This window comes from Lolium rigidum, chromosome 6 (genome assembly GCF_022539505.1).
Source record: "Lolium rigidum isolate FL_2022 chromosome 6, APGP_CSIRO_Lrig_0.1, whole genome shotgun sequence".
Lineage (NCBI taxonomy): Eukaryota > Viridiplantae > Streptophyta > Magnoliopsida > Poales > Poaceae > Lolium > Lolium rigidum.
The window spans coordinates 305262154-305278578 of record NC_061513.1 but is presented as its reverse complement, the minus strand read 5'-3'; the positions used below and the strand labels follow the sequence as shown (position 1 = coordinate 305278578).

General features: G+C 44.5%; 2 protein-coding genes across 3 annotated transcripts; one reads left to right on the top strand and one right to left on the bottom strand.

Annotated features, from left to right (window-relative positions):
• The first annotated feature begins 809 nt into the window (after positions 1 to 809).
• Positions 810 to 3827, top strand: LOC124658821 (cysteine-rich receptor-like protein kinase 38). 2 transcript variants are annotated; one of them, XM_047196837.1, is made up of 3 exons: positions 810 to 1626; positions 1741 to 1910; positions 2016 to 3827. In XM_047196837.1, exons 1-3 carry the CDS (start codon positions 893 to 895, stop codon positions 3110 to 3112), a joined length of 2001 nt encoding a protein of 666 aa, XP_047052793.1. In that variant the 5' UTR covers positions 810 to 892; the 3' UTR covers positions 3113 to 3827. The 2 variants fall into 2 exon arrangements, with proteins under 2 accessions (XP_047052793.1, XP_047052792.1); XM_047196836.1 differs by having other exon boundaries at positions 1738 to 1910.
• Positions 3828 to 5966: 2139 nt separating this feature from the next.
• On the bottom strand, positions 5967 to 15245 carry LOC124658822. The gene is made up of 10 exons (XM_047196839.1): positions 14937 to 15245; positions 9612 to 9741; positions 9221 to 9379; positions 8689 to 8736; positions 8495 to 8557; positions 8240 to 8332; positions 8003 to 8146; positions 7419 to 7526; positions 6686 to 6737; positions 5967 to 6596 (listed from the first exon to the last, which is right to left on the bottom strand). The coding sequence occupies exons 1-10, from the start codon at positions 15155 to 15157 to the stop codon at positions 6559 to 6561; spliced, it is 1056 nt and encodes a 351-aa protein (XP_047052795.1). The 5' UTR covers positions 15158 to 15245; the 3' UTR covers positions 5967 to 6558.
• Positions 15246 to 16425: the final 1180 nt, after the last annotated feature.

Below are 16425 nucleotides of genomic sequence, written 5' to 3'. Positions count from 1 at the left end.
TAATGGGGATGCAGAGGAAGAGGAATTGACATGAAGGCAAGCAAGCTGCCGCAAGTATAAAAAAGCAACACTTATTTCTTAGCGTCAAGTAGCATTCAGAGCCGTGCTAGTATGATAGCAGCATGCCGTAATTCTTGTGGAAGAATGCCAACTGCAATTGCAACCTCCTGCCACGTTATGGTGATCCGTGTCTCGGTGTCTGTTTATAAAATTTCTGCAGTCCTAAATGAAATTCCGTGTGGAAATTCGAGTATACTGAGAGTAAGAGCCAACTGCAGCTAAGTTTTGTTCACAGTCTTGCTGTACCAATAACTATGTGGCTGAAAATTCCAATTGACTGGTAGCACTTTTGCCCCGCGGGAAGGGGCACTGTGTGCTGGTATGATAGCAGCGTGCCTTAATTATCATGGAAGAGTTCCAACTACGATTGCAATTTCCTGCTACGTTCTGGTGATCCGTGTCTGGTTGTGAACTTTCTGCAGTCGTTAATAATGTTTCGTGTGAAAATTCTTGTTTATTACCACCTCCATTAAATAAGAGCCAACTCCAGTACATTTTGGCCAGAGTAATGCTGTAACAATAACTATATGCCTGGGAAAAAATTATTGACTTGAAACACTTGCGCCGTGCTGGAAGGAGCACTGTGTGGAAATCCTAACATAACTGTAATCACCATTTCTTTTCCTAGAATAATATTTTGGCCAGAATATGAGCTAGTACTATAAATAATACTAGATTACAAAGGAGAGGGCAGGACAGAAAAAAAAACTTTCCCTTTTCCTGATGTATTGGGGTCTGCATATTTTTTCCCTACAAGTATCACCACCTCAAGAAAATAAGTATAGCAACATATAGTCTTCTCCATAACCAGGATACGATCGGTGAAGCTATCATGGTGGACACCCGTGCATTTTGTTGTTCCATAACCCTGCGAGCCTTTATTTTCTTGTTTGTGCTTGCTGCTATGGTAGCATATGTTCAGGGAGGAGGTGGCTGCCCACGTTTCTCTTGTGGACATCTTAAAAATATATCAAGTCCATTCCGCCGACGAGGTGATCCACCTGGGTGTGGTTCTCAGTACTACGAGCTGATGTGCAGAGATAGCAAGGCTACAATTCGCATCGGCAGTGCTGTATACTACGTGGTTGACATTAACTATACTGGTTTGTTTTTCTCGGCTATTGAATCCAACTTGGATACCAGCAGCAACTGTCCTCTTCCTTACTCTTCCCCAGAGATAGTTGACTACTTTTCCCCAGAGGTAGATTCACATGGCCTTGTCAATCTTGAAGTTGGAGGTCCTTGGGCATGCTTTGCTAATTGTTCGCGAGCAATAACAAATAACAGTCGGTACAAGCCCGTAGCTTGCCTGACTGCAAAAAATTCATTTGTGTATGTCTGGGTCCGGGGCTATTGCGACATTATGCATCTTGAACATTCATGTGGATACTTGGCCATGGCCCCCTTTGATCTCCCTTCTAGCCAAGACGTATATTTAGGGAACGCAAGTTATGCAGATATCATGGGCTTTGTAAGCAAGGGATTTGCAGTAAGATTTCCTCATCGAGACAGCGATCCTATGAATTCTTATTATATCATCAAACTATGCCTCAGCGACACAACCAGGTCAGTCTATATTGGCCCAATTTCCTCCTGAATTAGGTTTCTCTTGTAACTAAATATAAACCATGTTCCCCTAACCCCTACTAAACCCAATTCAACTAATGGTGTTATTAGCAGCTACTTCAAGGAGCGGATATCTGATGCAAGCATTTTGAATCGGACTCGTGCTTTCTTCTGGAGTGAGATACACTTCTTCGATTGCTTACATGCTCACCACTACATAACAAAGTCAATTGTGTTTGCTGCAGCCATGGTATATGTTATTGATGTCCCAAGATTCCTTGTTGGTACGTGCTTGCTATTAGTATAGTCATCACCGCTGCAGTCTTGTAATGAATATGCGCGGTTATCTAACTAGTGTTTCCCTGGCACCTGCCAATTTATTTGGGCAGTACTATGCAGGTTTGTGTTGGCACCCCTGGTAGTGTTGATTTTCCTTGCCTACAAGTACTGGAAAACAAGGATAACAATAGATGCGGTCGAGAAGTTTCTCCTGATGCAAGAAATGCTTGGCCCGACAAGGTATGCCTACACCGATATCACTGCAATCACAAGCCATTTCAGAGATAAGCTGGGTCAAGGAGGTTATGGTTCCGTGTTCAAGGGTGTGCTGTTGCCAGGCAATGTTCATGTCGCGGTCAAGATGCTAGACGGTAACTCCAACTGCAAGGGAGAAGACTTCATCAGTGAGGTCTCCACCATTGGCAGGATCCACCATGTCAATGTGGTCGATCTTTTGGGATTCTGCTCGGAAGAAATGAGGAGGGCTCTGGTATACGAGTACATGCCTAGAGGTTCTCTCGACAAGTACATCTTCTCAGCCGAGAAGACTTTCTCGTGGGATAAGCTCAATGAGATTGCTTTGGGCATTGCCCGAGGGATCAACTACCTGCATCAGGGGTGCGAGATGCAAATTCTACACTTTGACATCAAGCCCCACAACATCCTTCTTGATAGCAATTTTGTCCCAAAAGTTGCTGATTTTGGTCTCGCCAAACTGTACCCAAGGGGCAACAGTTTAGTGCCCTTGAGCGCCCTACGCGGAACAATTGGATACATAGCCCCGGAGATGATATCTCGGAGCTTTGGTGTCATATCAAGCAAGTCCGATGTTTACAGCTTTGGAATGCTGCTACTGGAGATGGCTGGAGGAAGAAGGAATGCCGATCCAAATGTGGCAAACTCTAGCCAGTCTTACTACCCATCATGGGTGTATGACCAGCTAACTGGACAAGAAGTGGGTGAGATATCTCTCGTAGATAACATGCATGAGTTGGAGAAGAAGCTGTGCATTGTTGGACTATGGTGCATTCAGATGAGGTCTCAAGATCGTCCGACCATGAGCGAGGTGATAGAGATGCTGGAAGGTGGCATTGATAGCTTGCAAATGCCTTCTAGGCCATTCTTCTGTGACGATGGGCATACCCATGCCGAGGGTTCATACCATTTGTCGTCCGAGTTGACCACAATCTCTGAAGAGGATCAGTGAAACTATATATGTGGACTGTAATGCATGAGGTGATGATCTTAGCTCCTGAGAAGATGAAGTTATGGTTGTAGTTGTACCGAGTATGAAATAATTATTTTCTGATTCCTATGGAGAAATAATTATTTTCTGATTCCTGTGGACTTCTATGCGGAAATATGTAATCGGTAATCGGTAACTGCTATATCCATTTTAAATTGCTAAATGTAATCATTTTCCTGGAAGACATGTATTGTATGAATATACTATTAATTGAGTGATACAAGCTTGATTGATGTTTGCACCTGCTGCGGAAAAAATATTCGCATGAATACTGTAGTTGAAATAATGTATTATGTTGGGTGCCTCTAGTGAAGGGAAAAAATGCATGATATTAGAAATACAGACCTGTGTGCTTCAGGAACTGCGACTGTGCTAAGTTTGTGGCATTGTCCAGTTTGCTGCTATTAACATCCACTGTAATATTTTGTGCTGCTAGGTCGGCCATCATGTTATGCCACGAGGTTTTGTCGACAGGCCTGCAGTCAGAATCATGGAGGAATTCGGAGTTTCAACTTGGAATACTGCTCTGCTGTTGGAGACACGAAGATGCCAAATATTTCTAGTTTCCATTTCCGTAACGAAGTGCTCCTCATCAGTTCAGTGCAACATGTAAAGATAAATAATTTCATGGAGAGTAGAAACGAAACATCTAGAGAAAACCAGACTTCAAAGTGTCCGCTGCTGCGTCCCAGGATGTGGGCATCTCTGCAACCCCATCCCATCCCTGCATGCATGGGCGTTCAGCCGGCAATGCAAAAATAACAAATATGTAGATCTTAGTATAGTGATTCAAATCTCAAAAAATAAATCAGACTTTGTCATTTTTGTGTAGCTTAGAAAACAAAACATTTGTAATTGGAATTTTGTATGATAGTGGGATACATCATCAGCCCCTTTCAAAATTTTGTTACATTATTTTTTTATACACATAAATATAATTTTTAATTCTTTTAATACAACGAAAGCACTGATGCCCAAGATCCAAAACGACTTTTCAAAGAAAAGGTGGTATATCTAAGGCCGTCGGCCCATCACACAATGTAGAAAGCTAATGTACCACTCCCTCCATCCGATGAATAAGTTGCCCTTATTTTTTGTGTTTTTTCTTTGACCAATAATTGCTTTAAACATATAAGCAGTCTTGGTATAAAATTATCATCTTTAAAGTATTTTTTCAATATGAATCTAACGATACAAATTACGTACAATATAATAATAATAATAATAATAATAATAATAATAATAATAATAATAAAGATTTCGTTGCTCAACTTTTTCGGTCAAAGTTCGTTTTACAATGCGTGTGCGTCTTATTCATGGAAACAAAAGTACTACTACCTATGTCTATAAATCGATGTTTTAGATTTACCTAAATTTAGACGTATCTATCTAGATACCTTCAAATTTAGATAAACTAAAGTGCCTATTTATAGACGGAGTAGAAAAGATAAATGTGACCGGTGGATGGACAAATTTGGGAATGACTTCAATCATTCATTTATAGTCTTCTGTTACAACTGGGCTTAGGGTATCTCCAGTTGTCTGACACAAACGGATCGACATCGGTTTGTTTTCTGTTCGCACGGATAAGAGGACAGGGAAAACCCAATCCAACAGCCCGGCGTAAAGGGACCCACCTATCCATGGCAACATATTTGCAACTCGGTGAGGGTAGCAAGTGCGCTACCACAGGCACATCGCGGGTCATGCGTGTGTCCACCCTTCCCCCATTTCGAGTTCATCCACCCTTCAAGATCCAACGACATGCCCGTCTCTTCGTCACCGTCTAGGTCCGCGAGATTAGCGACAACGACTAGGCATGGCGTGTCGGCTTCTTCCTTTGCACCGATTCCTCTGGTGGTTGTAAGCATCTCAAATCCTACCTCTAGGTTGGATCGAACTGAGTGGTACATAGGGGTAGATATGATATGATAGCTTCGATTGTAGGTGATCCCGTCTAAGCCGATGGCTCTTCCCAGATCTCCGTCAAGCACTGTGGCGATGGTTCTCGTTGGATCTCTGGCATCTACGGAGACTAGGCAGAGTCTCATTAGCGGGCTAAAAGTGAAGGGAAGGTCAAATGGAGCAAAGAGGACACTTGTCGTGCTTGAAGATGAGGACAACCTGCATGATCACCTGAAGGTAATAAAGCTACGTGATGCTTCTTTAGTGTTCTTTTCGTGCATGTTGATATGAATTGACTGGCTCCGCAAGCAGTTTGTTTAGGGCTGCTGCTTTTGTTGATTGCGGTCATGGTCTATAGTAAATCATGTATATTTTAGGACGTGGTCTCATATCCATCCATTAGTTAGGACTTGATTGAACATAATCATCGGTATGTAATGATAAACTTGTTTGAAGTGGTATATATAATAACTCTGCATCACAAATTATTATTGCATTGCGAGTAGAGTAACTATGTATCATGTATTATCAGCACCTTTTGATGTGTGTTATTATCCAGTCAGCACTCGTAGATAACCTCACCATTTTAATGAAAGAGGTTACCATAGCAAACTCATGTGTGCAACCAAAGGGGTGTGTTGCACCAGCAAGCCATAATGCCATGTACGCAATCAATCAAACAGTGGGGGAAATGTTCCATCTCTGGTCAAAAATACCTTCACAAGCAACCAAACAAAACATCAAAAGTGGCCCATGGCTCGGTTTCCACATGGAGCCTTAAATTTGGCCCAGGCTACCAAACACATTCTTGGTGTATCGCATTCCTATTTCCAGGTCCTTCTATATACAATTCCTATTTCCAGAAATCACACAAATCGCCACACACCAACTGATAGAGAGGCTACCAGTATCTTGGGTCCCACACGACCTTTGTATATACCTAATAATGTATATTGTCATTTTTTAACAGGGGAAATGCCCCGAAGGGCCTAGAAACTGCATTAAACTTCAACGGTAGCAGTACAAATTACATCAAGGACCCTAAATTAAAAAGAAATACAACATAGCCCTCAGACTTTACACATAGGACCCTAAGATAAAAACTAGAAACGCAATCGAATCCTTCTTCTCCATCGCAGATGAGATTGAGCCTCAAAACACAGGCACCTACATCACCGACGAGGACAACACCACTTCGGGTGGCATGAGCGGGGAACCCCGCATCGAAGCTGATAATGTATATAGTCCAGTCACATAATATCAGTAAGTAGGTAAACACTAGTGCTAAGTTACTCATGCTGAGCTTCTGCACCATTCAAAAAAATCTGGACACAATCTCCTCAGCTTCAGACTTGTTATCCAAACATCACCACCCAAGCTCGCAACTACGCCAGAAAACCACAAATTATGCGCTAACCACTCTACAATGAACTCTTGTTTCTGTCAATGAACATGGCTTCAGTCGCACCAAAAGAACTGGAGCGATACACAAGCTACTCTGGCTAGCATGTGATGGTTGACTCCTCATGAATCCCACCAACTGTAGAGAGCAAGGCATCATGTTGTTACACACAGATACTCATACTAGCATAAAAGTTCACTGAAAAAACTCAGAGAACAACTCCATACCAGGAAGTTTGATGGCAAGCTTAGCTTGGGCATGGGCGTCGGCATTAAATTCCTACGTGGCAAACAAGAAAATAGGAGTGAAGGGATCCGACCAAGTTTCAGCTTGCCCATTCTTACAGAACAAATACAGAGTTCTAATCGAAAAGATATTCAGAAGGATAATATTTGAACAAAAACTCTGGAGAACATAAATAACCCAGTTTGAATATTTGCAAATACTAGACATAAGCAATAACATGTGGCATGCTACCTCCGTTCCAATGAATAACTCATATAAATTTAGTCCAAAGTCAAACATTAGTAAGTTCAACCAAATATTAGGCAAAAATATTAACATCTACAATATTAAATAAATCTATTATGAAAATATACTTCACGATGAAGCTATTATATTGACTTGGTATTGCAAATGTTCATATTTTTGCCTATAACATTGCTCAAACTTAGAAGTTGTCGACTTCAAATTTATACACTTTATTCATTGGAATAGTGGGAGTAGCAATTGACATTAACTTGAGAGAATACAAAGATTACTGGAGAATCGCCCAAACAATGGTCTTTGTGTTTGGCTCTTCTCATCCAATTGAATAAATTATTTGTTACGCGACACTGCAGGCTTTTGTACCAAGAGCACAAGTGTGTAATGTGGTGCCAAGCATTCATACAACAGAACCTAAAGCTGGCTGATGCAGGGTATGTTTGAACAAGATCAATGAAAATACATGATACCTACCCTCAAAACAAGGTTCATCTGAATCTGGAGAAACCTTCCCTTCAGTTCCTTTACTTTCTTGCACAAGTCAACTGTATGATCCCTCTTAGGATGCCAGAGACCTTGGACCTGTTCCAGCAAGTTCAATGTGTGTTACTTAAGAATTTAATTGATAGAGATGCTGCTAGAGGAACTCTCCAAAGAGCTCTGATTAGTTTTCACCAGATTTTGTATGCCATTGGCAATCAAGGCCTTAATCGAAAATACGCCTTATTCAAATTAAAATATATATACTGTGAGGTGTCTTAATCTGTAAACGTGTTAATAAATGATGATGCATGAAATAAAAAGTTCCTTTAGTTAGGATAAATGGAGAACCATGGTTGATCAAATAAAATTTAAGGAGAAACAAAGCACACAAATATAAACAATAAACATTTCAATTTTTTGGGTTGTCCACATATTTAATGTTTTAGTGGGCCCTGAAGAGTCAAAATGAACTGCACTATGAAGAGTCAGTCTGAACTGCCCAACAAGTAGTTATGTAGTGACTGTTCCATGGAAGACTATGAAGGCTGCAAAGTAGCAAAGCTATAACCACAAACCTGGTAGCAGACACTTTGAGAATTGCCTTGAGCACGAATATACTTGAATCCCTTGTTAACAGCATATGTCAGCCCCAAGAGCAATGCACGATATTCAGCAGTCTTATCCGTCACACTACCCAAACCCTCACGTAGTTGAGCAATCTTCAGTTGAAATAGTAGAACACGACCATCATGAGCAGGTCATGGTAACTGAAGACTAAGAAAACTAACTAGCACAGTAATAGTTGTACATACCACAGATCCATCCGTCCGCCTTACTATTACACCAGCACCTGATTTACTGGGATTTCCTTTACGGGCACCAGCAAATTCAAGAATACAGGACAGCTGTAAAGACCAGGTCAAGTGGTGAGAACAAGTCAACATTTCCTCATAGTGAAGACAAATTTCAATCATGCATGTCAATTTCAAAATCATAACTGCAAAATAAAACCAATTTAGAAAGGAGAAACATGCACTGTGAAGATAGAAAATTGCGTTCATACTCACATGGCTGTCAGGTAATGGTTCGAGTTCAGCAAATTTGGGATGCTTCTTCGATGGTCCAGTTTCCTTCAGCAAATAATTATTGGTGCAAGTATATGAGATGTGAAAAACACATTAAGGAGGATATAGAACACTGTCTCCACAGGGCATATATATATTCACGCTTAGGTTGGAGAGGGGAACAGAACGCTACTCACCATCTCCTGTGGCCTTTCCAGAGTAGAGGTAGCACTTCCATCAGGTTGCTGAAACCAAAACCGGCACAGTGAATAATCTACAAGGAAGTTTATGGAAAAATACACAAGTAGTAATGCAAGCACCTTTGAGGAGATAACATATAAGATCAGGTCAATCTGTCAAGGTAAATGGTGTTGGAACTGTGTTCGAGCAAAACTAATGCCCTGAGAATTATGGGCAGTGACCAATCAAGATTGAGGCATATATACTACATCACGCTTGTATTTTATGGGTGATCTCTTTCTATTACAACTAATACCATGTCTACAGAAATTGGGTGCAGCGAGTACATAAGACACAAGTCTAACTAAAAGTGGCAGCATCAGTACCATCAGACACTGCAAAGCGATTGCAAATAAACAAGAATAATACGTCCAGATAGCTTCCATAGGTAAGCTGAAAAGTGATTGAGAAATCTATACAACATTGGCATGTAACGAACCTCATATCAGGTAAAACAGTTGAAATTACAATTATAGCGCCAAACTTTACCTGGAAAGGGCAGAGAGCCAGATCATCAAACAATTCATCTTTTGCATCTGCTGCATTGATGGAATACAGAGCATTCTTTAACCCACGCGCAGGTAGGTACTCCTCAGTTTCTTTGCGCAAAGAATAGCCTTTGTACACAGTCACAGAAGGGTCGCAGACCTACCAAGATATGCCTCACATAAGTAATGTCTATTGACATGGCAATAAGTTTTTTTTTCTATTGTGCAATATCCTAATTGGTAACAAGGACAGATGAATTCTGCAGCAATGCAATAACTAGTGTTTTTCATCAATCCTGTGGCATGCCGCCCCTACTAGCACAGAAATGGTTTCAGCACTTTTTCAGACCCTAATAGGAGATCTAAATAAACCGAATGCATAGTGTCTTTACCGAATTGCTGACTTGGGCTTGGCAGTCGGAGAGGTTCTTGTAGATGCCGATGACGTCGCCCTTGCGGACGACATAGAACGGGTCGGCGCCGCTGGCAGAGTCCACCGGGATGTCCTTCTTTGCGGCGGATTTCTTTTTTTCGATAAAGGATGCTTTATTACTTCAAAAAGCAATTACATCCAGCCTCTGCATAACCAGGATGCACACAGCCGTTTGTTGTCTCAAGTGATCAAAGTTGTAGAAAAACAAAAATAGGCGAAATACATATCGGAACGATGAATCATATAACGCCTAAGAGCTAGGTGGTGCAACTATCCGTAGACTATGCTGCCACCCATGTAGGGAAAAAGTATCCCTCGCCGTATCCTCCAACCGTGTACGGACCTCCGTAAACAGGTCTCGGTTCTCCACACGCTGAAGAGGTAACCACGAACGGAGAATACCTGTGCATCTGTAGATAACCTGCAACAAAGAGCAATTTATATCGTTAAAGATCTTGTCATTTCTACATAGCCAGAGCGCCCAAATAACTGCTAGCGCCCCCATCCTAAGAAGCATTTTAAACCTTGAGTTGATACCATGAAGCCAATTGCCAAAGACATTAGCGACACTAGTCGGAGGATACAAGGTAGACGCTACTTGGATGACTGACCATATAGATCTCGCAAATTGGCACTTGGAAGAATAAATGATTGATAGTTTCATCATGATGACAAAAAACACATCGTGTACTTCCGTGCCAATTCCGCTTAACAAGATTGTCTTTGGTGAGAATAACCCCTCGACGAAGATACCATCCAAAAATTTTAATTTTTAATGGTATCTTCATCTTCCAAATTTTCTTATTATTATCAACTGGTAAATCAGAAAGTAGCATCGCATTGTATAAAGATTTTACGGAAAAAGAACCATCTACGTGGAGGTTCCATCGAAATTCATCCGGTTCGGCGATAACTGAATATCTCCAAGCCTCCGAATTAGGTTGTTCCATGCCACGAGCCTTTGTCCTAGTAAAACCCGTCCGAACGTCACATTCGGGGGTGAGGTAGCCATTACGGTTGCAATGGTATCACCTTGGCGACGCGCAATTCTATACAAAGCGGGATCACTTGTTCACATAGGGGTGCATTGTCTAGCCAAGCATCTTCCCGAAACGTATCTGCGCTCCATTCTTAATGGAGAAAGTCCCATGTCGAAAAAAAACATTTTTTGTCGCCATAAGACCAGCCCGAAGTGTGAATCCCCAGGTTTCCAAACCACCTGAGATAATGTCTTCGAGCCGATGTATTTTCTCCGAAGTATAGTTTGCCAAATCCCATCCTCAGTAAGTAGCTTAAAAAGCCATTTACCCAGAAGAGCTGAATTCTTGACTTTCAGGTCATGAACTCCAAGCCCTCCTTGATCTTTGGGACTACAAACTATACTCCATTTAACCAGCCGATATTTCTTTTTCTCGTTGTCCCCTTGCCAAAAGAATCTGGATCGATAATAATCGAGTTTATGCAGAATTCCTTTTGGTAGGATGAAGAATGATAACATATACGAGTACCATATTAGTTAGTACTGAATTAATGAGTACCAATCTTCCACCCAGGGACAACAATTTACCTTTCCAACTACTGAGGCGTTTTTGTAATCTTTCTTCCACTAATTTCCATTCCGCAATTGTCAGTCTCCGATAGTGAATCGGAATACCCAAATAGCGAATCGGAAATTGGCCTTGCCCACAACCAAATAACTCGTATACGAGCTACATCGTCTTGGGCATCACCGAAGCGGAACAATTCACTTTTATGGAAGTTAATTTTCAGTCTCGATAATTGCTCAAAAGCTGCTAAAATTAATTTCAGATTTCGAGCTTTTTCAAGATCATGATCCATAAACAGAATTGTATCATCGGCGTATTGAAGGATAGATAAGCCACCATCAACCGGATGTGGAATCACACCTTCAATCTGACCATCGGACTTGGCTCTCTCTATGAGTACCGCCAACATATCCGCTACGATGTTAAATAACATCGGAGATAGCGGATCTCCCCGGCGTAACCCTTTTCGTGTTTGGAAGTAGTGTCCGGTGTCATCATTAACCCGGATTGCAACACTACCTCCATACACGAAGTCATGAATTAGAGCTCGCCACTCGGGCGAAAAACCTTTCATCCCGAGTGTCCGTTGAAGGAAAGACCATTTAACTTTATCATACGCCTTCTCAAAATCAAGCTTTAAAATAACCCCATTTAATTTCTTAGAATGCATCTCATGTACCGTCTCATGCAAAACCGCCACTCCATCAAGGATATTACGTCCTTGCATAAAGGCTGTCTGCGATGGTAAAACAACATGATCCGCAACCGTATTAAGTCTAATGGTGGCCACTTTCGTGAAAATCTTGAAACTTACATTTAATAGGCAAATGGGTCTATATTGTTGGATCCTTTCTGCCTCATTAATTTTCGGTAACAAGATAACTTCACCAAAATTTAGACGAAATAATTCTAGTTGTCCAATGTGTAAATCACTCGAACAAATCTAGAAGGTCCGATTTAATAGTATCCCGGAAAGTTTGATAAAACTCTGCTGGAAACCCATCTCGGACCCGGTGCTTTGTTACATTCCATTTGGAAAACTGCCTTCTTAACCTCTTCCTCAGTATAAGGTGCGGTTAGCAAGCCATTTTCTTCCAAAGAAACTTGGGGTATATCATCCGTTAAGTCCTCGTTAAGAGAGAAAGTACTTTCCTCCGGAGGACCAAACAGACCCTTATAATAATTTGTAATGTAAGACTTGAGTTGCTCATGGCCTTCAATCAACCCTTCAACTTGAATAAGAGAGTGAATACGTTTTTTCCGGTGTCTCCCATTAGCTAAGCCATGGAAATACCGCGTGTTCGAGTCTCCTTCCAAGATGAATTGAGCTTTGGATCGTTGATACCATTTGAGCTCCTCTTCGCGAAGAAGACCCGCCATCTGTTCATTGGATTGATTTTTAAGCTCAATCTCATGTGTAGACAGGGGTCTAGTCTCCGCAACAGCCTCAAGCTCATCAATCACGAGTTGATAAGCGAGACTTCTCTTTTTAAGAATACCAGCCGTATGGGCAGCCCAACCGGATAGATGTTTGCGCATAGAACGCATTTTATTATTCCATCTCAAAATGGGCGTACTCCCCCCGACCGGTCTGTCCCAAACCCTTTTAACCATATCATGAAATCCCTCTCGATATAACCAGCCAAGTTCAAATTTGAACGGCCGTTTACGAACGGGTGTGGGATTCCCGGTGGTTAAAAGGATGGGAGCGTGGTCGGACAGCTTTTCAATACGTTCTAGTGCGCGGACCGACACCGGAGGGTATTTATTTTCCCATTCGGTATCCATCAACACGCGATCTAGTTTCTCGTATGTGGGCTCCGGCAAGCTGTTCGCCCAAGTAAGCGTCGACCGATCATAAACACCTCTCTTAAGTCAAGGCTATCAATGACAGCGTTGAACAAGAAAGGCCAATGACCATCAAAACGGCCTTTACTTTTCTCATGAGGAAACCTCAACAAATTAAAATCACCTCCGATTAAAATCGGGTAGGGATTATCCTTTGTAAGGTTTACCAACTCACGTAAAAAGTCAGCCTTAAACTCTTCTTGAGCGGCACCATACACAGCAACCAGACTCCACACGAAACCGTCGGCTTTATTCTGAATGTCGAGTTTAATATGATACTCTCCATCAGAACTAGCCAAGACGGTCATGGTGTCTATGCGGACGCCAAGTAAAATGCCTCCGGACCTACCTCGAGGCGGGCGAGAGAACCACTGAAAGTTAATCCCGCCCGACAAACGGTCGAGAAAACTTTGAGAGAAATTTCGCCTACCCGTCTCCGATATAGCAAGAAAATCTAAATCATAATCTCTACAACCATCAGCAATGTGGGAATGCTTAGCCAAGTCGCGAAGACCTCTGCTATTCCGAAACATGCCATTCATCGAGAGACTATTTTAGATTTAAAGTTCTTGCCATACCTACGAGATTTCTTTCCAGCCGATGATCGAGAACCACGTTCGGATGCTTGCAAATCAGAACTAAGCTCCGCATGTTCTAGATCAACTTCTGAAATGTTGCCAATTATAGCCGAGAGAATTTGACCATCTAGGATGTCATCATCTTCATCATCGTCTATAATCGCCGTTTCGAGCCCGGTGGAGTCATTCGGGGCAACCGTTAAACGGTCAAGCTCCGTTTGTCTCAACACATTAGCCGAAACAGAAATCTCGTCATTACGACTACCCAAAGAAATCCCTAGGCTACTCAAATTAGAAGAAATACGAGTATCTGAAAAAGAAACAAAAGACTTAGACGGTTGTTTAGTACCTGCCGTGTCGAGGTTCATCTCCGCCTTGCGTCGCATGGCTCGCCGCATGACGTCCTCATCCGTCGCCCCCGCCCCATCCTCCGAAAGAGCAAACCTCCCACTCCTCCTCACCGTCGGCTGAACGACCGGAGGAGGAACCGTGGGTGAAGGCTGCCGCAAGGAGGCTGGCGAAGAGGTGGGCGAGCGAGGCGGCGAACCAGCCGGTGAAGAAGATGGCGATGACACAGGGGTAGTGGGTGAAGAAGCCCCCTGTATCATCCCCTCCATGACCGTCGTAGGCGCGGAAGCCGTCGGAGCCGCTGTCTCGGAAGACTTAGCCGCCATAGGCGGCTCGGTCCCCGGAGTCTGCAGCTCCTCCACCGCAGCGCCTCTCGGAACTGGTAGAGACGGAGAAGGCACGGCCTGCGTGACCATCCGGCCCTCCTGCGTGTCGCCCTCCGAGGCTGGCTGCCTCGGCGAAGAAGATACCACGACTCCCTGCTGCACCGACGGCGCGGCCGCCCCAACGGTCCGAAGCGGGGACGCCGTGGCCGGCCGTGGCGAGGATCCCGACGCGGGGGTCGAGGCCAAAGCCGCCGCGGCCTGCTGCCCCGACGCGGGTGTCACGGCCTGGTGGGGCGGCGAGGTCGGCCGTGCATGCTGCGCCGACGCGGAGGACAGCGTCTCCACCGACAGCCGGCTGCACCACCGAACCCGACCGAGGCGAAGTAGAAGCCGGAGTCGGTGGGCTGCTGCGCCCGCGGTAGAACCGAGACCGGACGAGTGCGACCCCGCATAAAAGTCCGAACTCTGGAAGGTGAGGGCTCCCGTGGAGCCATAGGAGAAGAGGCTACCAAGTGCGGCGACTCGACTCTAGCTCGAGCCACAATCTGCCGCCCTCTATCTGTCATCGGCGAGTGGTTGAACGGAGTCAACGCCACTTGCGCAGTCTGCACCGCCGGTGTGCCTGTATGCGGCGGATTTCTTGGTGGAGCGCTTGCTGGAGGAGGAAGAGAATAAGCGCTCAGCGAGGCCATGGGCGATGGGCGGAGCAGGAGGCCTGAGGTGCAGGGGGAGGTGGCGCAGGTCGCGCTTCTGCTGCTGGTGGCTGCCGCCGGTCAGGCTCGGAGCTGCGGCCACCGCGCGGCTCCACGCCGTTCTAGAAATCCCACGGAGAGAGGAAGCAGAACAGCAGCTCCTCATCGACAGCCGGCGATGTGAAATCAATCAGACTAACTCTTCATGGACAGCGGCAGCGCAGGGTGAGGATAGGCGGGCGGCGCTGGGGATGAGGAGAGGCGGGGCTACGCCGCAGGGTGGCCGTGGCTGCAAGGTGGAAGGGAGCGCCGGCGGTGAGTGTCATGCCCGTATTGAAGCATATGGCACTGAGCTGGTAGACATGGGCCTTGGGCCTTTCTGCACATGATGTGCTGCAGATTTCCAAAATGGGCTGCTGAATCTGATATTAGCCCACTTACTGGGGAGGTGCTGTCCGCCGACCAGGTCGGTGCGAACGGACCACCGCACACCCAGGCCAGGTATGTTGTTTTTCTTTGTTCTTGGCAATTTGCACAACAATAACCCAAAAGTGAAAGAAAAGCACAGAATGACCCTCCGGCGAAACTATTTCACTCATCTAACCCTTTTGTGTGGCGCCCCTCTCATGGGCGCCACACATGCCCATGTGGCGCCCGTGCTGCCGGCGCCACAAACTCATCCGACGTGGCCCGTCGACGCTGAGCTGGTGAGCCGATCCGACGTGGCAGGCCGTCGGCGCCACACTTTGTGGCGCCCGTGGCAAGGGCGCCACACATCCACTTAAGTTTGGCCGCGCCAGCCCGCCCAGCCCGACCCAGTTTCTTTCTTCTCCCTCTGTTCTTCTTCTCTCACAGGAGGCGGTCGGCTCTCTCTCTCCCCCCTCTCCCCCCCACCAAATCCACCACCAAATCATCAGATCTGTCCGTGGAGATCGTTCCCAACTTAAGTGGATGTGTGGCGCCCTTGCCACGGGCGCCACACTTTCAAAGTGTGGCGCCGGCGAGAGCGGCGCCACACGGCCTGCCGCGTCGGATCGGCTCACCAGCTCAGCGTCGACGGGCCACGTCGGATGGGTTTGTGGCGCCGGCAGCACGGGCGCCACATGGGCATGTGTGGCGCCTGAGAGGGGCGCCACACAAAAGGGTTAGATGAGTGAAATAGTTTCGCCGGAGGGTCAGTCTGTGCTTTTCTTTCACTTTTGGGTTATTTTTGTGCAAATCGCCTTTGTTTTTTTCTCATTTTTTTCCCCATTTTTTCTCTGTTTTCAATCTAAACAGTTTTAAGTTTGAACAAATTTCGAATTGAACGTTTTTTCGAATTTGAACAAATTTCCAAATTGAATGAATTTTCGAATTTGAACAGTTTCAATTTTGAACAAATTTCCAAATTGAACTATTTTCTAATTTGAACAAATTTCGAATTTGAATAATTTT